General features: G+C 43.0%; 1 protein-coding gene across 6 annotated transcripts in view; it reads left to right on the top strand.

Annotated features, from left to right (window-relative positions):
* The window catches only part of CTNND2 (catenin delta 2), a 715,685-nt gene extending 691,894 nt beyond the window's left edge, over window positions 1-23,791 (top strand). For all 6 annotated transcript variants that reach the window (XM_084880857.1, XM_084880856.1, XM_084880854.1 and 3 more), the window contains 4 exons: window positions 7,452-7,578; window positions 11,138-11,269; window positions 16,668-16,741; window positions 22,597-23,791. In XM_084880857.1, the coding sequence (XP_084736983.1) occupies window positions 7,452-7,578; window positions 11,138-11,269; window positions 16,668-16,741; window positions 22,597-22,857 (594 nt within the window). In that variant the 3' untranslated portion in view covers window positions 22,858-23,791. The remainder of the gene's footprint in view (window positions 1-7,451; window positions 7,579-11,137; window positions 11,270-16,667; window positions 16,742-22,596) is intronic.
* Window positions 23,792-24,318: the final 527 nt, after the last annotated feature.

Below are 24,318 nucleotides of genomic sequence, written 5' to 3'. Positions count from 1 at the left end.
TGCCCTCAGCCTCACAGCTCCAGCTCACACCCCCAGCCTTTCAGTCCCACAATCCTGCCTTGGCCTGGCGCTGCCCCCTCAGCTGCTCCACCATCCCGCCTATTGGATGATTAATCAGGGCTGGGTCTCCCACCTGGCTCCCTCTGCGCCTGGGGGTCAGGCCCCATTCACACCTGCCTTGACCTGGCGCCACCCGCTCATCTGCTTCACCGTCCTGCTGTGGTCCCATTTCTCCTTGGGGCCCCATCAGGGCCGGTAGTGCCTCCACTGCCACCTGCTGCTAGCACCATGTCGCCAATGCCCACCATCTTCCATGCCACCTCCAGTGGTCAGTGCACATCATAGCGAGCAGTCAAACGACCACCTGAGGAGACAATTTGCATAGTAGGCTTTAGGATATACTGTAACTTTAAGTATCCAAACCAACTTAATTACATTTTATTGGGAGCACCAAAGCTAGAACTAATGAAAGCAACTAGTATGTCAGGTGGCATTTATTTCTGCATCAAACTGCCAATACTCCCTTTTGGCCCTTACAATGTAGTTTAAATATTTAACTCTAATAGCTATTGGAATTGTTGATGGAATTAGTTTTAATGATTCTCTAACAAACAGTTTTCCTCAAAAATAGATGGAAGCTTGTTCGATTACAGCAAAGAGGAGCTGAGGGTTCATTGACATGTAAAATCTGGCTTGGTCTTCAACCACACAGACTATGAATATTCTATTGTATATTATTAATGTAAGAGCATCCAAAACTATAGAAAATTGTGTAAGTGTTTATTTGAGCCACACTCAGGACATGCCCAGAAGAAGGATCTCAAGGACTAAGAAAATGCTCTCAAGAATCTCACAGTTCTTTTATACCTTTGGAATCAGAGGAACGTAGGGAAGATGACATGAAATCCATTGGTGGTCAATTAAAAAGACAGAGAAAGCAAGCAGGGAGATCTCTGTGATTGGATTACAAGACAGTTAACATTTAGCATTTACAATAAATAGGAATGGAATAAGGGCATGTCCTCCCTGGAGGGTGGTTATGCCTCTGAGGGGGTCTGAAAAAGAGAAATATTCTGGCATTTCAAAGGTATGTTTTAGATATACAAAAACAATGTATCTAGGCTTGCTTAAGGCAAAAATAGACTTTTACTAGGAAAGTTGTAGGCCTGGACATCACTACCTACCATGAAATGCCCAGATAGGAATTTATGATCAAATCACCCTGTGTGAATTCTTTTGGTCATTGACCTTGTCTTATTTATTACTGAGTACTTTTACATCCACAATAAAATACCTTTATTGAAATAAGAAGGATGTTTGTAAGACTACCACTACTTTGGAAGGATGTATGTAAAACTACCACTACTTTTCTTTCTCTGCCTCATGTGATTACATTAATATGTTTCTTCCACTTAAAAATGACTGGAAAACTGGCACAATTTTGAGCTATCAAATCTTTCATAAATGAGTAGTGATATCTTAACTGGGCACCATGTTTAGTAGATGGCAACAATTCATGTCTTGCCTTTCAATTGAAAAGTAGTTTCTTGGTGAGGAAGTCCTGGTAGTGAATGCAAATAACAAGCTATAAGTGTTCTAAGTTGAGTGAGTAGATGAACTTGGGTTGCTAAAAGCCCCAAGGGCTTTCCCCACACTTGCCTTATATCTCAAGTCACTCACAGCAAATTAGAATTGACAAGCTTTATGGGCTGTGAGCTTCTAAGGATAGCTAAAGCAAAAAACTTGTATTTGTTACTTCAGAACCAAATAGTCCCTGTGTGCCTACTGAGAAATCTTTGTTTAGAGACCAAATAAATCTTACCAGGTTTAGAGCTGTTTTTAAAAGGGAGGAAAACCTGCCATTGACTATATACTAACTAACTGAGCGTTGGAATATATTTTGAGTTCTAACGGATATGCCCATGGAAATAAACGAGTCTCCATTTTCAGGGTTTATTATTTATTAAAGCTATTGTCTGAGTTAGAATTGCCACTTGTCATTAGAAACAATTTGTTAAATCTAAATTCTAAGTCCGTCTTAGAAAACATGCTTTGGAAACACCTGTAAATGGAAGCATCACCATCTGATTCGCCATATTCACTCACGCTATCCCCCTCCACCCAATTGCTGACGATTCTCTAAAATGGGCCTTCTTCCAGAGGTCAGGGGTCACAACAGAAATGATGTGAAATTCCACTTTCTCTTCCTCTCATCTCCTGAAGCACAGTAATGAGAATTTGGTACTTAACCTCTTCTTTCTCCCTTATCTCCAGATCCTCCAATCAGCCCTTGAGAATTCTCTTCCTGATTATCTTCTCTCTCCCTAATCTTCTCCTTCCTCCCCTAGCTGGCACTGCCCCTCATCCTGCCCTGATTCCAAATTGGTAGGGGTAGGAGTGTGCCCAGGTGCTCAGCAGGTGGTGACTGGATGCTCTGAGCAGTCAGAAGAGGAGGAAGTCTGTGAATACCCCCACAGGGCTCGGTTTCCTTCCATCACACCAGATGCTCTGCTCACCAGCTGGCATTCACAGCCCTACTCCCAACACCACTGTTCCCTGCCCAGCAACCTTCCCACAGGTGACCCTTTCAGAAACCAGCCCCTTCCGTCTTATGGGCACATTCCAGAAGTAGGTATTGCTCCAGTGCCCAGCCCTAAAAAAAACATAAGGACATATCTAATGAGAAAACCATGCATTCACCCTTCACCTTTCTCCTAGCTCTCCTAAGGTTTGTGTTTGGGGAGAACTTAGTGTATCCTCCGTGGACGGGTGCATGAGCATCTGAACTGCGGGATGCAGGGAGCAGTAGAGGTGGGGCTGGGGTGATGGGCAAAGCCATGCTCTGCAAACTATGGAAGGACTCAGCAGCAATCCAGGACCAGATGTGCCCAGGCATAATGATGCTTCAGAATTACTTACAATGTAGGTTAAAGGGGAGGCAGTTTTTATACCTCCCATGGAAACATGGGCAGCTGAGAAATTATTTTAAATGGAGATGGCAGCCAATGGCCTTTTTTTTTTCTTTTGTACCATTTTACCTAAACTTACACTGTCTTCAGCATAGCTGTGAGTATGTCATAAAAGACACATACCAACAGCAGAAGATAATACTGATAAGGTTGCTCTAGGTTAACTTTTTTTTTTTTTAAATCATAAAGCTCTGATGACCTTCATTTCTTATAGAACAATAATGTGTAAGAACTTAGAGGCTAGCTGTAAAACCCATGACATTGGTGAGCATTTCATTTTACAATAATTAATGCAGTTATCTGAAATCATCAGATGCTACTGGCATATATTAGGCACCTCTGCTAGGGACCAGCTCTCCAGAATTCAGCAAGGCTTTCTGTGCTGTGATGTCACAGCACTTTGTTCCCAGCAGGGGGAGAAAATGATGCTAAGTAGCCTCGCTCATATAGCTCCTCCGAAGCCCAGGGGCATACTTCATTTGGCGATAGTGGTTTACTAACCATGCATTGCCTGCCTTTTGTTTCCCTAGCACAGAACTGGGCAGCAGAAGTTAGACTGGACAGGTAGAAAAAGGGAAACATGTAAAATGGGGTGGAATGTGGAGACCATGAGGTTAGGACCCAGGGTGAGCTTTGATCTTATTGACTGCTATTGAGTGTATATCTAAAACACCTGGCTTTTCAAATGTTGAAATGTCTTTTAGGGCTGACTGATCTGAGGTGTAGACATGTGAAATTGAATCGCACAGGCAGTGGATACCAGGTCATTGGGTGTGATTGGGGAGTATGTGGCAGGGCTCTGCCCTGAGGTTGGGACCTATTTTTATGCCGCTGAAAGTCAACCTGGAGAATGTGTTATCTGACATCCCTAAATGAAGTGGGTGACTTCCTAGGATTTAGCATTTTAAGAGTGCATTTGGTATCCCTATTAGTCACTGCCACTTCTGCATAGAAACTCCAAGCCAGTGGTTCTCACCATGTTTTCATTAACATCACTTGGGGACTTTGAAAAATCCTGGTGACCAGGCCCAGCTCAGAACAATGTAAATAGGATCTCAAGGCCTGTGGCTCAGGTATTACTATTTTTAAAACTCCCTAAGCTGATTTTGACCTTTATTTATGGAAAAGCAATTGACACAGAGCTTACCAGTAATTATGATACTGGTGTAAACTGGAGAGAAGCGCTGACTCCTGACAGCTTTCTAATTTTACCTCTACTGACAGAGAGACCCAAGGTGAACAGTTTTGAGCCTTGCCTTGACAAACAGTGCTAGCTCATCTTTGCACACAAATCTAACTAATGTGTGTGCTGATCTTCATTGAAGATTCTACACAGTTTCCATAATAAAAAGCTATGGGGTCAGTACAGGTTATCCTAACCTTACAGAGACCAGTCTGAAAGCCACTTTCTTAGACTTTATTATAGGGTGGTAAAAAAAAAAAAAAAAAAAACATAAAAATGAAGATTGTTATAAAGTCAGGGATCTCAAAATGCTTAAGGGGAAAACCATAGGAACTAAATAGAGTGAACAGCACATAGACCTACCATGAAGCCCGATGGTTGTGAGGCTGTGAAGAACATCACCTTCCTTCTCTTGCATTCTGGACCATTGAAAGCACAAATATGGGTGAGAGTAGCTTTGGGGGCTAATACAGTGTCATAAAGAAACATATCAGGAACTTTAACAGAGAAGTGGAAACTGATGGAAGGACAGAAAAAGGGAAAGATAAAGAAAATCAGATTATTCCTACTGGCAGTTTCAAGTTCAATGACTTTGAACTCTTCTTCTCTTTTGGATTTCTATCTCTATATACTTGGAGCAATTTAACAACCTCCAGTTTTAAGTTTAATGCATTAAAAATAAAAACCAATTTGAGGCACCGATATCATACCACATTTTGACAGTTTATCTGGGTCTTGAGCTGAAGGGCACAACTTCTGAGGCGTTCTGCTGGAGGTGACCAATAGACGTTAAAAGAGTTTCTTATCATCAATACTAAGGATTAACGGCCCTTTCCTAGTCACTGTGGCTATTCTTCATCTATTTTTCTCCCCGGGGCTATTTTATTTAACCCCTAGAAGCCAAATGGTTGATGCAAAAGGGAACTGTAGTTAAGCACCCAATAAAATAAAATTCAGGAAAAAGCCTCTGAGGTCTACAGTGAGTTAAAACTAAAAAGTAGTGATCAAAGAGACAAATAATGATTTTAAAGCTACATGCCCAATTGTATGTGTTTGCATAGACCACTTTTAAGCTTTCTGAACGACGGGAAGTAAACGAGTAATAAATTGATTGCAAGCTGTCTAGGTAACAAATATTACATGGCTATTTTGGTTAAAAGGAGTGTTAGCTTAGCAATAAATCTTTTTTAGAAAGCAATACTTTTTTTTTTTTTTCAACTGAATGATGAAATATTTCAGGCAGTAAAAAAAAAAAAAAAAAAAAATGTGGAAGGGCAGGACACTTATCTCAAGGTAACTGATTATTCGGTATAACTAAATCAGGTGTTGATTGATCTGTACCCAGGTCTTCAGCATCCAGTGTTACACTGTTTTCCATGTCATTTGGAAGTGTATACCACCATCACAATTAAAACTGTGAGGTCTCTCCTAGGCATTGCTGGCTACAGTGATGGTAGAGTTCTTCGTTTCGGTCATTGCATCGCACCTTCCACTGTATCTGTCAATGAGAGCAAGATGGAGAAGTAACACCAGCTCCTCTTCTTGCACCTCCAGGAGCTCCCAAGCTGTGACTCAGAAACTAATCAAGAGCCTCGGTTGGGTTAACCACTCTGCCCTGTTCTCTAAGCTCTTCCTCTCCCAACTCCATTCAGAGCTTCTGTGCCCCCCCCCCCCCCCCCCCCCACACACACACACACACCATCGCTGATCATGTGCAGAGGGGTCTGACCCAGGGATGGCAGTCTCTGACACACTCATCATCCTTTGGTCTTCCAATCCCCTCACCCATGAACAAGATACCAGCAAGATCACATTTCTGTCATGCATTAGCATTCTCAGAATAGGGTCTCTTGAAGTATTTGAAAGCTTTGGGGTTGTATCCTCATAAGAGTCCCTTCCTTCATATAGTTTTATTATTACATCCACAGTCTTGACATTTCCAGAGATGTAAGTACTTACATGGTCCCATAGTAACCTAAGCATTATGAAATCTGAACTGCTGAGCAAAACATAGCTCCAAAAACCCACATAGGACAGCAGTGCTGAGGAATTCATTGATATTGCCAATAAAACCTAGGGTTGTGCTATACTTATATCCAGTTGTCCCCTTTGGTCTTAGAACATATCAAATATTAGCCAGTTTTGACATCACAAAGTACGTTGCTTGCTCACTTTTAATGACATATACAATATTATTACTTTAATGACATATGCAATATTATTACAAAAGCCAAACTTTTGACTAAAGCAATTTCCTGAGCCACTACTTATAATCCCAAAATATATCCCATTGAGTTCCTTAAACGTCTAAATACGTTCAGGGAAAAAAAAGAAAGAAAGAAAGAAAAAGCTGAAAGAACTGAAAATAATAGTTGCCTCTGTGAAGGAATTGGGGGTTGGGTGGGTGTGTCCTTTGCTTTGTTATACTGCCAGTGCTGTGTGACAGAGTACTCTGATAGAAGTGAACTTGACTTTAAAAAGAGAGAGGGTGGAGGAACTACCAAAACATCCTTTCAAGACATCTCAGGGAAGGTGGGAGGAATTATTGGCTACTTTTACTTTCTTCTTTATGCTTTCTAAATTCATAAAATCCTCCATTATGTATTTATATGGTTTTTATAATGAAAAATTGTATATATGCTTTTCATGTATTAAGTAGATATTTGAAAGCTTCATGGAGGATTAATGTGATAGGGTGCATTCTGCATATGCTCTAAATGGAAAAACACAATTTCTGTGGCAAAGCAGAAAGCATAGGAGTCTAGGCCTGAATACTCAGTGGGAGGCGAGACACTCAGTGTGAATATACACTGAAGGCCCTGAGCAGGTGAGATCGGGCATTTGTGGCAGAGAAGGAAGTTCAAAGCACTGTAAGGGAGGTAAGCCAGAGGGAGGGTGCTGCTTGGCACCTGGCCCTGTGAATGAATGTAAACACTTTTAGAAGGTGGTTGAAAAGAGGGCCATAGAGAGTTGGAACCAGGTAGGCAAAGAGCAGACAGTTCCAGGGCCATTCCACATTCTGAGCAGGATATTTTCATTTACATGAAAGCTGGCCAAAGCAGGTTTGCCAAGGGACCATTTATCCCGCATTTGGGAAGGAAAGCAAGCACTGAAAGCAGGCCCTCCCCTGTCAGCCTAGCTGGAGGGAACCGGAGGTGGGTCTCAATTCACATTCATCTGTTTTAACCTTGATGATTACCGAAATGGTTTGCCAGTTCAGACGCGTGGGATTTGGGAATGTCAGGAAGGGAAGAATCACTCTGCCTTCGCCACTTAATCAGAGCATGCTGTCTTCGCAGGATGGATGGTCACAGTATCACTTTGTAGCCTCATCTTCAACCATCGAGAGGGATCGGCAAAGGCCCTACTCCTCCTCCCGCACGCCCTCCATCTCCCCTGTGCGCGTGTCTCCCAACAACCGCTCAGGTAAGAGACACCCAGAACCAGCCAGGCCGAGCTCCTTAGCTGACCCTCACAGGGAGAAGAGCCATCCCCATCCGGATGTTTGCTGGAAATATCACCTGACGGCTTTCTTTTTATTGCAGTGGCAACTGTGTTACTCAGACTCAGAATTAATCTTTAACAGATTCTAAAAATCTCTGACAGGCGGTATGTCATGAAATGCATGTCACAGGTCTACATTCAATGAGGAACAAAGATAAAGAAAACTGCCAGGTGTTTGCAAATCAGCATTTTTCATGGATGTTTTTCCAACTTAAAATAGTTTGAGTTGCATTTTATTAATTGTAATCAGGACAACAGAATAAAGAAGAGGGGACATGCTATTTCTTAATTCAGAATGACATATTTCCAAACTACATCATTGAGGATTTCATTACTATTCCATATCTGATTAGCTTTTTATTATTGCCTTTTAACCAATGAGTGAATCATTGATAAATTCTTATTACTACCAACTATAACTTTTAAGTAATCTATGTTTTGCCTATTTTGTCACCTTCTCATTACTTTTACACCCTTTTTCAATCATGTAATATAATGCCAAAAATGAGAGAAAGAAATTAAAGGCAAAATATGAGCACAATGTTTAATGTATAAATGGCATAAATTTTATTGTGGTTTTACTCAAAGTTTAAGTTTTTAAAACTTTTGTTTATTTCTGCATTTTGGTTTTTGTTGTGAGAAGGATGGATAAATAATTATATGTACATATACATGCTCACACATGCTCAATCACACATTCACACACACACACACACACATACACACACACACACCTGCATAGGCTTCTATTTAAGAATGTTTCTCCTGCTCCTCGCTGCCCTCTCACTGCTGAGGAAATAATATTTCCTGAAACTGCAGCTCAGCGGGCATGACAGAGAGCACACACCTGCAGAGGCCCCTCTGTCCTTGAGAACGTCTGTCATAAAACTGCACCACACAGAAGTGTCAGGATGACGAGGAAAATCAGAAATGAATGGGCAATGTGTGCCTGAAACAAATGACCCTCTCCTAGCCCCATGAACACTTATATTTCTTAGTGGTCTTACTGCTTGTAATGTTTATTAGTCCCACACTAGACGAGTCAGGACCCTACCCCATGTGACGCGGGAAACTCCCGCCTGTCTCAGAAGCACGGAAAGGGCCTGTTCTGCATTCTTTCCATCCTTCTTAAAAAGATAAAGAGCAGGGAACCTCACAAGCACGAGGAGAATATCTTTTACAAAGTTCTAATTACTCAGAACCAATCAGCGTTAGGATCATGAAATGACATAATACCTTGGAAAGTGCTGGAAGGAGCAGCGACACCCTATCGGGATGTCAACATCCCAGCCATTCAGCTAAGGTGTTCCCCAAGCGAGGCACATCAGAGACACCTCATAAACACTCATTTGCACAATATGATCTTTCCAGATATCACCTAGGTTTACGGAGACCACTGTGCATGAGGTCTCAGGAGATAATTACACACTTGACGTGGTTTAATAAGCCTCACCATCTGTGCAATATTAGATTCTAATTTTAGAAGCTTTGGTCAAGAGCCTCCAAGATACTGTCTCTTTGTGATGGCCTGGCAGTGACTAACAAAGGACTCCCTTTGATGTAGAAAGGCCTAGAAGCAAAGGAGCAAGGGAAGAAAAGGGTCTCTCCCTGGAGGGAAGGCTGCAGAGCAGAGGAGAGGGGAGTGGGTGGGGTGAGCAGGATGATGCTCAGATGCTCAGCAACTGGACAGAGTCCAGCTCAGTTACAGGGGGAAAACATGGTTTGTTTCCCTGTCTTCCCATTGGATTTACACTCATAGGTTCTGATCCAACTGGTTTTGTGTGGGACTCAAGCAACTGTATTTTTTAAAGTATTCCAAGTGATTTATTCTACTGGGCAGCCAGGACTGGCAACCTCTGGGAGTTCCAGGAGCTGAACAGCGAGCCTCTATTTTATTTGATAGATTTGGGAAGTGGGAGACAGGAAGTGATGGGAAGGCCCCTTTGTTTACCTTCCTAGCTTTTGGCTGTGATGCCCACAGAGCACCAGCCTCCCCTTCTGGCTTATTTGTACGTCCATTTCCTCACCTGACTGAGTTCCTCTGGTTCAGAAGGTGTGATACATTCATCTGTCTGTCTCCCAGCATCTGTCACATAGAAGACACTAAATTTGATGAAATGAAGCAAAGGTTCAGACAGTGAAAATAAGGGTACATTCAGGCATCAAGCTTACCCAGTGGGCTGGAGCTGAGGGATCCTGTAAAGGGTGTGAAGATAAGCTACAGGGTAAACTGAGGCCTAATTGGGGAGGAGCTTGGGCACTAGCCAAGGAAAGAAGATTTTATCAAAAAAAAATCCCAGTTCCCAGGCTTCCCCAAACCTTAATAATCAGCAGGTCTGCTTGTTAAATATGGATTCCTTGAACCATCCCCTAAAAATTCAGTCACAGAAGGTCCAGGGCTGGTGAGTCTCAAGGTTAGACAAGTTTCTGAAGCACTGCCCTGAGCACAGGAGGCTGGCCAAGGCTTTGAGGCAGAACAGTACTTTGCTAAGCTCACACTGAGTAGATGCAATTGCCTAAGCTCCGGATCTGAGTAGTGTCTTATGGAGCATGGAGCATATGAGGTGGGCTGCGCGCCAGCTGCCTCATGGCCAGCACGCACAGGTATTACTCTACGTCCTCCATCGCGTCTCTGCATGGTCAGGGCCGCTTTGTTTCTCCCAGGTCATCCCCTCTTTCAAGGAAACTAAACCTCTTTTTGTTTGCTTCTTGACCTCCAAGTTCGGCCTTTTCTGTGTTCTGGGACCATGGGGACTCTTCTAGTTACAACCCATCATTGTAGAAATGGCGACACAGAGGAAGATGGGGCTCGCTCCCTGGGGTCCAATAGGCAGCGAGAGTCCAAGGTGTAAGGCGTGGGTGCAGGATTGTAGGGGCATTCACCCAAAGAGCTGGAGCAGGACACCGCATCAGGAAGAGGGAGCTGTCCTCACATCCGTCCCCCAGCCCACCCAGCAGGCTGCTCTTTGTGGGTCTGGTTATGTTTGCCCCAGGGATCATCCTGTGTGGAGAGCTGCTTCCTTTGCCTTCCTTTAGGGAGGTGCTGGGTAGTTAAGTAAAACTATGTTTATTTTCATCAAAGATTCTTCAATACCAGTAATAGCTCCTCTGAAACACATCTAATTTAAAAAAGGGAGGAAAGTAGAAGAGAGGAAGGAAAGGAGAGAGGGAACAAAAAGAATAGAAAAATAAAGAAACTAAGATCCATCTTATTCTTGGGCAGGGAATGTTCCCACCAGGATGTCTCTCTAAGAAAGATGGCCCCGGTATATAGTTCTTAATTACTTGTCTTCAAGCCATGTGCCCCCTCAACTATAAAGCACCAAGTGACACAGGGTAAGGGAATGGGTACAGACAATAGCCAAAGAACAAGAAAATCAACACATTGATATATGTTGAGCCAGGTATGTTTTGACCTTAACTGTTTGTGTGAATCGCTGTCCATGCTATGGAAAGTCATCCTTTTGATTTCTTTATGTAGCAAGTGCCCCAGCTTCACCTCGGGAAATGATCAGCCTCAAAGAAAGGAAAACAGACTATGAGTCCACTGGCAGCAATGCCACTTACCACGGGACTAAAGGAGAACACACTTCCAGGAAAGACACCATGACAGGTGAGTTCAGCTTCGTGTGTTTCCCCCGTGGAGCTGGTGACTAACTGGGATGGAGCAGAGGACTGGGGCGTCAGGCTTCAAGCCATGCTTGGCAGCTCAGCAGGACTCTGCAGCTAGCAGGTCACTGGAGAGTTTGACAGTGAAGACCCCCAGGAACTGGGGATGAGGAAATTAAGCCAGAAGTGTAAAACCTTAGCATCATATTCCTGAAAAGAGCTAAGAGAAAATGACCTCTACACACATTATCCTCAGTCCTTCTTTCCTGCCCTTTCCCTCTCACTTGCCCAGTTCACTTCTCTTGCATTAGAAAGGTTTCTCCTAAGTTGGCATATCAAGTTTTGCCATTAGGAATGGATGGAGAAAGAAGAGGATAAGAAAAGAAGAGGAGAGGAGGGAGGGAGGAGGAGAAGGAAGGGACTGGTATGGCAGCAAAGGAAGAGGATTTAAGGAAAACCCACAGAACTTCTGTTGAGACAATGTATCCTTTTACCTTGAAACCAAACTCCCAAGGAGATTCATTAGAACAATGACCACAATTTCCCTGAGGACAAATTGATCTTTTATGCGCTTCATCTTTCACTACCCCAATCATACTCATTGTCTTTCCTTTCTCACCAGCTAGGACTCTGGAGGCCAAACTTGGTGCCCCTCACCCCCCACTCCAGGGTGCCCTGCACAACTTGTGTAATAATCAGACTTGACTTAACTCTCCCATTATCTGTACAACTCTCTTTGGGGCATGGTGTGCCTCTCACGTTCATCATCCCCTCCAGAGTCTCTGCACACCTACCCTCTGCCCCCATTTGCCCCTCCTCCAAGGACTTGGGGGAATTGATGTAGAGAGGGTTAAGTTTTAGAAACAGAGCTGCCAGAGTCATCAGAATCTCTAACTAAGGAGTCCCGCCCTTCTTTATCACATGGATATAGAGATGGGTCCCTCCTGAAAATCAGCCATGAGGAGCAGGGCCAGACTGGGCCAGTCATTAAACTGGAGTGCAAAGAGCATAGTCCTAAACACACACTGAGACCCTCTTATCAGAAAAATCTTAAAAGCATAGGATGCATCTCTCTAATATTATTTAGATCTAGCAGCCTGCTGGGAAGCAGAACCGACAAATTGGATGATTTATGAAGATTTCTTCCAGACCAACATATCTAAGAAAATTTTTCTGGTGGTAAATGTATTTACCCCAGAGGCAGCGTTTCCATGGTAATTCTGCATGACCGCAGAGAGAAAAGCATAGTAAACAATTGCCCACGATCCCCACTCCTAGGTCAGCACTCTGCCTCCACACACAGACCCTATAAGGGAATGACACCCCTCACCCTTGAAGCATCTCTTAATGAGAGGGCTGAGCTCATTACATAGGACTTATCTTATTATTCTCATTCACTAGCTTTCCCCCCATCAATGTCACCGTGGTTATAGATGAGCACAAACAAAGAAAGTTGTGAATTTAGATGCTGAGTCCCTAGAGTCAACACATTCAGCAAAGAATCTAATTTGTCCTGATTAGTCCAGAGTAATAGTGACACCAAATCCACCTGACCCATTCATTTTGTGATTAGCCATCTCACTGGCAGTCCGGGATGATAAATTGAGATTATGATTAAAAGAAAAATTGTGAAATTGACTGCATTGTCATTTAAGTGTAACTTTTCTCTTTAACTTTCCTGCCCACTGTGATCATTCAAAAGTTTTTAAATGTGGATGTCTGTGTTGAAATAATTCCAATGGCACATGATCATGCTCTGCACACATAATGAAATAAAATAAAATCTAATGTGTTTTTTATCTTTAGTCTTCCTAGAAAATGGCAGGGATCTTGACAACTCCAGTATTGAGATATGTGAAAATTTTAAAACTCAAATAGAGGCTTAAACAGTGTTGCTCTAATTTATTAAAAACACAAGTCAATAATGCACTGTCAGTCATGTAGCAAGCCTAGAAGAACATTGAGATCTTCATTGAATAACGTGTTTATACTGGAAGGTTCCCTTTAAGCCAACAAGTACTATGTAAAAGACAGTTGTTGATGGTAGTGGTGATGATGTTGATGATAATGGTAGTGATGGTAGTGGGCAGTGATGGTGGTGGCGGTTATGGTGGTGGTGGTGGTGTGCAGTGATGATGGCGGTGATGATTGTAGTGGTGGTTATGATGCTGATGGTGATAGCGGTGGTGATGGTGGTGATGGTGGTGGTGGTGGTTATGATGGTGGTGGTGATGGTGGTTGTGGTGTGCAGTGATGATGGTGGTGATGGTTATGATGGTGGCAATGATAATGGTGGTGATGGTGATAGTGTGGAATGAAAGTAGTGGTGGTGATAGTGATGGTGATGGTGGTGTACAGTGATAGATGTGATTGTGGTGGTGTGCAGTGATGGTGATGGTGATGATGGTGGTAGTGATGGCAGGAATGATGATGGATGGGGTATTGGTAATGAGGATAATGGAGATAATGGTGTGCTGAGACTGGTGGTGGCATTGACACTTTCTGTAGTGGTATGAGTATGTCCCCAGCCAAGTCAGATGAGAACCAATAAATCATATAGGAACGGAAATAATGACTTGCCAACCTCCACTCGGCAATACTTCAGCAAGTGCCCATTGTTCCAACATTTACTCACAGATGAGATGTCTAATGACCTCTGCATCAAGAGCAGTACTTTTTCTCATTCACCTATAAATCCAGGGAACATGTACAGGTCAGTGCATTAAAACTGCCCCTTCTTTTCTAAGGCATCAGAGGATGTCCTACCATTTCCCCCAATGAAACAATCCCTCTGCTGTGGTAAACCATGAGAAAGTTCACCCTCAAAATGCAACCTGGGAAAAATTAAAAAGTAGAAGCAGTTTCTTGCCTGGGTTATAATCTCATCTATTAGGTCCTAGAAATACAGATCCACTTACGATTTTATTCCAGGCTTCCCTCCACCCACCTTTTTGGGATTCATTTTCCACCTAAATGGAGTCTCTTAAAATGCATCTGTCTTGAGTGTTTCTTTGCCATGGAGGAGCCTTCAGAAAGCCAAAGTCAGCTGTTCATTCAGGCTTGCAGGACTGATAGCGCTTCCTGGTGGTCATGATCCCTGGGAACATTACGTGTTCAGAAGCACGCATCACAGAAGGGCTGTGCGATCCTGGCAGCTACACAGCCTGACCTGAATATTCACCAGGGGATTTTGCCCTCCCTTCTAAGCTTTAAATGCCTTTCCATCAAATGGTCTGTTCTGTTTTTGTCAGTGTCTCTCTTGTACCTTTTGCAGCCATTCTAATCTTTATTATGTTGACTCAGTTGGAAATTGAGATTTATAAAGGAAAGGAAAGGCATCTTCCTATGAGTCCATTCTGAGCTCCATATACAGGGTGAAGCATTCACAAAGACATCTGCTTCATGTGTCTGCAAGGCCACAAGTTCAATCTCAGCTATACACTCTCCTCAAAACAAGTGAAGTGGCCAAAGAGCAAGAGGAAAGGACTTCCGGTGGAGATGGCTTTAGCTCAGAAGCCACAAACATGACAGGGAGGGAGGCTAAGGCTATCATACGGCTATCATAGCTAAGGCTATCATTGTCTACCAAATAAAATTACATTTAATTCTAATAGAAAACATTTTTTCACCTTATTCTTGAAGTGATAACTTCTATCAGCAAATTATGCCTCAGAAAGCAGGTTTTCTTTGATTTATGAATTCACTCATTCAGCAAGTAAAGCATTCTGTGATAATCACCAAGGCCAGGCACTGTCCAAGATGCTGGGGATACCTGCAAAGGTGTCAACTCATAGAGCTTGTGCTCCCATAAAGGAAGGCAGGTAGTACATAAGGAAAACAATAGAGCAAGCTCACCAATGAGGTAATGGTACATGGTTGTTGAGCATGAGGGAGAAAATAAATAGGGTAATGAGATAGAGAACTACTTTAACTGACAAGGTCTAGGAGGAGGCATTTGTGCCCAAACCTAACCAGCAGCAAGATGAGGCAGTCCAGAGTGTGCAAGCAATATCTAGGGAGGAGGATCAGCAAGTACAACATCCCTGAAGCAAAACAAACTTGGCAGGTTTGACCAGCAGAGCTAGGGCTCAGTACACAAGGGAAGAGTGGGAGACACTTCAGAAAGTGAGGCAGAGGCCAGATCATTCAAAGCCGCATAGACCGTAAAAAGGAGCTTGGCTTTTACCATAATCCAGTTTGTCTAACAAGATGATTACTCAGAAACAAAGAAAGTTTTGGGTTTGGGCAGAATGGAAACTGGGCCTTCAGGGAGGATTCTGTAGCATGGTCCAGGCGAGGGATGATGGTGTTCGCAGCAATACAGAGACCGGAGTGATGTGTATTCAACTGGAGTCTATCTGAGTGGTGTCTCAAATTGAAAATAGGCTCTCAGCCTTCACTCCTCCAGGAGAATTTCAGAAGAGGAGTTTTATTGCACAGCTATTATATGCTTATAGTAATAAGCAGGGGTGAAATAGTAGCTTACACTGACTCCGTGTCTAGAGTGGCCTGTCTCTATGACAGAGAGATGGTGTGTCATCTAATCTCATTATCCCATAGATCCTGGAAGCAAAAGATAAGCCCTTCTTTATTTCTAGAGTGTTTTATACTCAATGACACTCTCAGGGGGGAAGCTTTTCGAAATCTTTTTTTAATCATAACTCTATAGTTGCTATGAAGGGAGCAGTGCCAGGGGCCGTTCCTCTGGGCTTGTGGCAGGAGCCTCAAGGCTTCCAGGTGAAGAAGTGGGCAAATGAGCATCCTTCCCAGGCCTTTGGAAGCTGCCCATAACTGGAAGAGACTTTCCTTTCTTTCAATTAGACCTTGGGCTGCTCACAAAACAGAGGGGGCTCCTATATGTGCCTAACAGGATTCCAGAGCCACGGCCAGCCAGACATGCAGGGCACCCACAGGTGGTGCTTCTGCCTGTCCTTCTGGCCTTTGAGAAACGGACAGTCTGAACGATGCCCAAGCATTTCTGTCAACTCAAATTAGAAATTTCAGTCATGACATTCTCCTGCTAAACACGAAGCTGCTGGTACAGATTCCGGCATGCTCCAGTGCAAGTGACAAGCTTTTATCATCCGCCCGTTTTCACCAGGAAGGAAGGCCATCAAACTTTCAAAGTGACCATCTGTCTGTCGCACCTGCCCTGACCCTGTCTACTCTCTGAACATTAGTGCAGGAGGCTGCCATGCAATGGGGATTTTATAGAAGAGTTGTGCTTCTTTCTTAATATCTGTATGCAGAGCGAGGTGTTAGAGGCCAAAGATTTTCTTCCACTTGGAATGGTCCAGGAGAAGCCAAGCATGTTAGGGCAAGAACTTGCCTCGATAACCATTAGTCCTCCATCTGAAAACCTTGGTCTCTCTGGTAATACATTTGTTTCCCTTTGCTTTCAGCTCAAAATACTGGAATTTCAACTTTGTATAGGAATTCATATGGTGCGCCCACTGAAGACATCAAACATAACCAGGTAAAGGAGACACAGAACGTTTGTAGTATTTATTTTCTCCTTCGACTCCTGTCAGCTGTCCCAGAACTTGAAAATACATTAACTTCTTTCTCACAGGCATAAAGAACAACAATGAAAAGAAAGCACTGTTCCCTGCTGCTCTTCCCGCTGGCATCACCCAGCCTCTGTGCGGGTGGTGGCAGTCTTTAGAACAGCCGCACATTGGGAGAGAGTCTTAGATTTTACCACAACCACACACTTTATTTCATGGCAAAAAGCAAGTTTCCTACTATGATGCAAAACTAAAAGAGATAAGGCAAGCCCCAATTATATGAGCATAAGATGCCGGTTACTAGACAAATGGCCTAATTACTAGACAAGAATTAAGTAACTCCTATAACCCAGCCAACTCTCATTCAGAAGAAAGCATTCATTATGAGTGATCATTATTAATGAGATAGACACATCAACTCCAATAGAAACAACTAAATAGGATGCATTTTAATGTGCCTCTCAACTCCAAGTCCAGGTGAAGAACAAGCAGTCCCAATATCACTGGGGGCTTGTGAGAAAGGCAGAGATTCTTCTCTGACCCTTACCCCAACCAAGGGTTTGTCTGCATCAGACACACATTTTATCCAGATGTCCAGGTGATTTTGTGTCCATTCAGGCTTAAGGAGCTCTGGGATGGTCAATACTTAAATAACTGATCTATAATAAGTTTGTATGTATGTGTTTTGTTCTACAAACATTCATCAAGGCTTCTTTTTTCTGTGGTTCTGTGGGGACTATAAAAGCCGAAAGGCACAACCTGTGGTTCTTCATTGATGGACAACTTCATACTTCTCTCCCCCTTTGGCGTTTGTTACGGAATGAATGGCATGCTTGTAACTGTTGGATACTAATATCTGTTGCGAGAACTGGCATCTTACCAATGTGCTTGATTCCGCTCAGGCATCAGGAAAGTTGGGCTGAAAGGATAAACCTGAAACCTGTTTGCTTGATCACAATATCCAGATGGAAGCCAACATGGGAGGCCAATGGGTTGTTTGTGGACATTTCTCAACACCCAGCAGGGCAGCATCTCTGAAAAGGGAAGGGGCCCCTTCTAGCAAGTAGAATGTCCTGTGCAGGACCATTTCCAGTGAAGAAGGAGGAGGACATGAAAAGTATCTCCTAGACCTGAAATTATTTTTTGCTTTAATCAGCCATCAACAGGAGAAATGAGAATGGGTAGAGGTGTTATCCTTTTGCCCTCAATTTTCCAGTTTATGCACAGCCACTCCTGAAACATCTGGTGTTGTTTGTAGCCCCTTCTCCCCTCCCCCAATGAATAACTGGACCCTCCAGTCTGCCTGACACATGGCTAATATCTACTCAACCTCCCTCAGTTCTAGCCTTTGCTAAAAGCAAAATAAGCCAATGAATAAACTGAATAAATAAGTCAAGATATGAGCTCTAGAGGAGAGGTCACCAGGGGTTTCCTCCAACTATTTACATGTCAACATGCCTACCCACACATAGAAGAAAACAGAAATAAAATATATTGGAAAGGCCAATTCCGTTTATGGAAATCCACCCTTTTTCTCTTAGCAAATATCAGGTACAGTGAGCAAACTGTCCTCAGCTTTTAAAGATGCTTGTAGGATGTGATAGGACCCTGATTTGTATCCAAGAGCGGATGGTTAGTTTTTACTTTAGGTAGATTAAGGGAAGCCAGCCACCAGAATCCACTTATTCCACACAAGCCATTTTCTTTTGAAACTCTGTTGTTGTTGGCAATGAAGCAACACCCTCGTGTGGCCCAGAGGCCCTTGGCATCTTTCAGTGTGGCTGCAGGAGGCTCCAAAGTATTGCTTGTAATTTAGCTTTAGAGGACAGTCCATAATGGTTCTAGGGGCACATTCTTTTCACCTAAGCCTCTTCTGAGCACTTACGCAAATTAGAATGAATGTGCTAAGTTGGCATCTCTGCTATAAGAGAGAGCACAGCCTACTGTAGCCTTTTCCCCAGGGTGTCCCAGAATGTACTCAACTCAGCCTCAGTGTGAATGTCAAGGCCACAACATCTCAGGTGAATGCTGCTGAAACCCAGCAGGGATGGATACCAAACCTTACATCACTTGTCAGCCCAGGGGAGAAGTTTTCAGCAGGCCACCAGCAGAGCTGAGTCCTGTGGCCAAAGTTTAGTGCCATCATTATACCCTAAGCATTTCAGCAAAGGGAAGTTGGCAATTAGACTGTTAATACCATTCTAATATCAAGAAACATAAAATATCAGTCAAAGACAGTGGGGTTTTTCCTTAAAAATTTTCAAGGAAATCATTGTGACATGCCAATGAACTTGAGAAAAGAATAAAGTGTTTTATTTCAGACTGCCATTGAAATAAACTTTGGCTGTACCTGCAGTTCCCACTTGGGAACTAAATTAAGTTTGACCATCCTAACCATTTGAAAGAGGAGACAACCCGGTTCTCTTCCAATTGGGTGGGTCTAGGGAATAACTGTAGACATCACCCATGATTTAGTTTCTCCGGCCATGTGGGCATGGCTGGCCACTCCAGATGGAATGCCTTTGTTTGGTGAAGTTTCCTGAGCCAAGAGTGACCTCACAACCTCTCAACTGGTAAAAAGCCATCTTGAACCATTTAAGCAGGAGAGACACTCTGGGTTCATTCAGTTTCAATGTCAAAGCTTGTCCTCTGCTGAGCATTCTAGTCTCCTGGGTGTTGTAGGCACCAAGGAGGCCTCGTGAGCTTCACAGAGGTGGCTGGGCTGTGACTCCTCTCACAGAAGAAATGATTCCCTAATGGAAACTGGTTTTAGGTACATCTCTAGAATAAGGTAAAAAACAAAGAGAGGTGAGAATGAGGCAAAAGCAATCAATGCATGGCCTGGTGAAGGTGAGGCCTGGGCAACTACTGACTTTCCCTGACTCAGAGGAAAGGAGCCAGGTTGCTGTTCAGCTATGACACTCCCCTGTGACTACCGAGGACTCCAGTCTCATTTTCAGGGAATTCCAATCTCCCAGGAGAAATATCCATTAGTGTGAAATAAGATTTGTGACCCTTGGTTTTTATGTTTGGAGTCAACAGGTTATGGACATAATTTTAAGAGTTAACTACTGAAACACTTCAAAAATTCTACTAAGCTTTTAGCAGTCCATTCCATCCTTATATAGAAAACTAGCAGACTTAACTGCTCTATCCAAATAGCAACAGAATTTTTGTTAATAAAATTCTGAACATCTGCAGACATCATCCATGGGCACTATATTCAATAGTCTATTTCAATAGTAGTCTGAAATAAAACACTTTCTTCTTTTCTCAAGTTTATTGGCATGTCACAATAATTTCCTTGAAAAAATTTAAGGAAAAAATTCTGAACAAAAACTAGAAACCAAGGGATTTGGTATTTTGATTCAAATTATTACTGATGATAACAAAATAGCCTCTTGGGTTCCTAATTGGCTTCCAGGTGGAAGGACAAAAACTATTGTCCCCAAAAATGAGAAATTTACTTTCCAGGTCGGTAAGGTTTGCCTTTGGTCACCCATCTAGGAAGAGGTAAAGATGCCAACATAGTTATCCTGCCTTATTCTATTTTCCCTGCTCTGTGCCAATGGTGCTCTAATGTGAGCCTTTTAGATAGACACAGATGAAGGAAGAGAGGGAGGGAGAGAGAGGGAAGGAGGGAGGGAGGGAGGGAGGGAGGGAGGGAGGGAGGGAGGGAGGGAGGGAAGAAGGAAGGAAGGAAGGAAGGAAGGAAGGAAGGAAGGAAGGAAGGAAGGAAGGAAGGAAGGAAGGAAGGAAGGAAGGAAGGAAAGGAAGGAAGAGAATTGAAGGAGGAAAAGGGAGGAAAATTGAGAGAGAGCTAGAGAGAGAAGGGAGGAGAGGTGGAGATAGATATAGAAAGACATAAACATGTGTATTACTATTTGAAGATTAAACAAAGAAGAATCTGTTAAATATTGAATATAGTGCCCACTGAAATAGCAACAAGCAACACAGTAAATTCTAGTTCCCTCCCTGTATAATTTTTCCAAACCTCCCAGCTCTAACCCTCTGAATGCTCTATGCTTGGGTAGCAGCACTGTGTCAGAGTGGAGAAGCTCACTATCACCTCACAGCTCTTCAAAGAAGTGCTTGTCCAAGTCATTTGGTAGACCTGGTTTTAGCAGCATTTAATCATATATGTTGCAGATTCATTTCCAATGTCCTTTTATGACCAGACTCTTGGATTCACAAATGTCTATACCTGTGGACTTTATCATTCAACCACCCCTTACTAGAAGTGTGGCAGGAACTGGATGGCAGCTGTGATGAAGTTCACCCCTTTGAAGAATAGGTTGATTACTAGAATAAATCAATTACATAGAAGAGGGAGTTTTGTGTACTTGAGAGAAGAATTATGGGAAGGCCATTAGAAGCATTCATTTACACACAACGTGCTAATTGCAAATCATTATCTATTAACTAAGACCAATTTCTGGAGGATGTTACCATGCTAAACCTTAGTTAAATGAATAAGGAATTACTGAATTGGCTCGAAAATGATCAAACTGTTTCTTTATCATTCACAATAGACATCCTCTCCGATTATTGCACGTAAGCAGAGCTTGGTGCATGCCTGTGTGCCCTGGTCGTGAGTCTGGCCCTCACCCCATGCCTTGGGAGGTTCTGCTCACTTCAAGGGAGTTGTCTTAGAAAGGGATCCCAGCAAGGAAGGAGATAGCTAGGCCCTTGCATATAAATGCTGATGATCAACTTATGAACATGCCAAGCAGAGGGAACTAATTCTTGACTTCACATATCTCAAAGTCTCCTGTGATCCCTTTAACCTTCAAGGTCCCCTAAATCAGACAGTTACCTCAGAGGACAAGACTGCAAAGGGAAAGCATTGAACTGACAATTCTGAAGATTCCTTCCCACTAACCAAAGACTCTTTGTCTGGGATTGCAGCTCCTAGGAACAATAGAGAAATGCGAGGAGGATACAGATCAACTGCTGTGTTCTATAGCATCTCATGTATACCTCTGTAATTTATAAAGCTTATCTAGAAAAATGGTGTAGCTGTGGCAGTTTGGTGATTTCTCAAAAAATTAAGCAGAATCACTACAAGATCCAGCAATTCCACTTCTGGGTACAAAAAAAAAAAAAAAAACTTAAAGAAAGGACTCCAACAGATACTGGTATACATGTTGTTCATTGCAGCATTTTGATAATAGTCCAAAGATGGAAACGAACCTATCACCCATCAACAATGGGTATCTCCATGAATGGGAAACAAAGGTGGTATCTCCATACCTGGAATATCACTCAGCCTTTTAAAAAATGGAAAACTTTAAGGATATCATGCTAAATGAAAGAAGCCAGACACAAAGACAAATATTGCATGACTCCACTTTTATGAGACACCTAGGATGTTCAAATTCCTAGAAACAGAAAGTAGAATGATGGTTGCAACGGGTTGGGGGAGTGGGGAGTTATGCTTAATGCGGACAGAGTTCCTGTTTGGGATTATGAAAGTTTGGGAAACGGATGGTGGTGATGGTTGCACAACACAGTGAATGTACTTAATACCACTGAAGTATACACTTAAATATGGTTCAAATGGTCAACTTTATATTGCGCATATTTCATCACAATAATAATTTTTCAAACTCATGTACTAGAATGGTGGCATGTGGACCCTGTCACCAGTATTTTTAAAGAAGGGCCATCAAATAGTTGGCGGTATTAGGGGACAGGTCATGCTGGTTGCTGCCTGGGTGACGTTCCCAGCCTTGACCTTGAGGAGCATGGATTGCCTTGATCCAGGAGGAGGTTGGATCCAGGGGAAACGAACTAACCCAGGTGGGTCTTGTCTTCCGGGCAGGTTTCCGCACAGCCAGTCCCACAGGAGCCCAGCAGGAAAGATTACGAGACCTACCAGCCGTTTCAGAATTCCACGCGAAACTACGACGAGTCCTTCTTCGAGGACCAGGTCCACCATCGCCCTCCCGCCAGCGAGTACACCATGCACCTGGGACTCAAGTCCACGGGCAACTACGTCGACTTCTACTCAGCTGCCCGTCCCTACAGTGAACTGAACTATGAAACGAGCCACTACCCCGCCTCCCCCGACTCCTGGGTGTGAGGCGGACGGCACGAGGCGCTCCGGGAACAGTGCATGTGCATGCATACCACGAGACATTGCTTCTTTTAAGTTTCCCCCCTGCAAATTTAGTTTGCTAAAGCCTGTTCCGTAGGAAGGCCGTGATAACCAGTAAGGAAATACGAAGAGCTATTTTAGAAAGCTAAAGCGAATCGAAAGTTAACGTGGATGTCAATAGAAAGCTAAAGCGATCCTAAAGGTGCCCACCTGGTGGGACACCTTTCTAGTTTGAGCTATAGGGTATGCAAGGGTATTGAATGTGGTGCAGACAGCACAGGCGGCGGCCCCATTGGCCTCGGTGGGGCGGTGGGGCACAGAGGTTATAAGCACAGAGGCAGGCAGCACGGGTCACACACTCTCAAAGGACGGCTTCTCACGCTTTGTTTCCTCTCTCCATCCGTTGTGATTCTAGGCTTCCGGTTGCATTGGGGTCCCTCTGTACAGCAAGATGTCTCTTGCCTTTTGTTAATGCATTGTTGTAAAGTATTTGATGTACATTACAGATTAAAGAAGAGAAGCGCGTTGTGTATATTACACCGAGGCCGCAGTGTTTCCTCATCTATGGTTCTAAATATTGCTTCACTCTCAAAACGTTTGGAAGATGTATGGATTTCCAGTTTTTTCCTTTCCTTTTCTTTCTCTCGGTATGTTTTAACAAAGAAAAAAAATGGAGAAAAAAAGGAATATTTAGCAGTATTGTTCGTTCTGATATGTGAACTCGTTTGTGGCAACTAAGCAAGGCATTCAGCAGTTTCTGACAATTAACACACATCATTCCACACTCCTTGTCAACGAAGTGCTTTTTCACTGCCTACAATTTTAGATGTAGATATTTGAAATAGACTTTTTCATTTATACCAGTTTTCTTTATGATGATACAGTGTTAAAAAGAAAATAAATTACAATTGATCTGTCATTCATATCTGCTAAGAATGTCTATTTCCAAGGACCTATCTTACAAAATACACATTCTTGCTCGTGTGTCTGTGCGTGTGTGGGGTGTGTGTATGTCCACGTGTGTACAAAAACGACCTGTGTGAGGTTATATTTTGACAGAAGCGAATTTCATTTGCTGTTCATCTTGTACAAACCTGTTCCTGGTTCTCAGTGTAAATGTGCATCCGTCTGTTCCTTTCATCCTCTACCTATTCTTCTGACCATCTAGTGACTCAGGATAGTAGGCCGGTTGAAGTGAAGTTATAGGATTTTCACACATTCACACATTCTCCAATGCCAACTCTTTCTACAGGTCCGTTTCCCTCCGTGTTTTATGCCCTTAGAACACGATAAATCATGGCCAACTCAATAATTTCATTTGGGGGCCGATTACTTGAAGTATCCACAGGAAATGTACACTGCTCACCTTATTCCTCCCCAGACTCTTTTTGTTCATGTCACAGGGAGCAGTAGACAATGATGGATTAGATTATTAAAATGGAACTT

Source organism: Pipistrellus hanaki, assembly GCF_964339955.1.
Source record: "Pipistrellus hanaki genome assembly, chromosome: 4".
NCBI classification, from domain to species: domain Eukaryota; kingdom Metazoa; phylum Chordata; class Mammalia; order Chiroptera; family Vespertilionidae; genus Pipistrellus; species Pipistrellus hanaki.
This window is presented reverse-complemented; position numbering and strand designations above follow the sequence as displayed.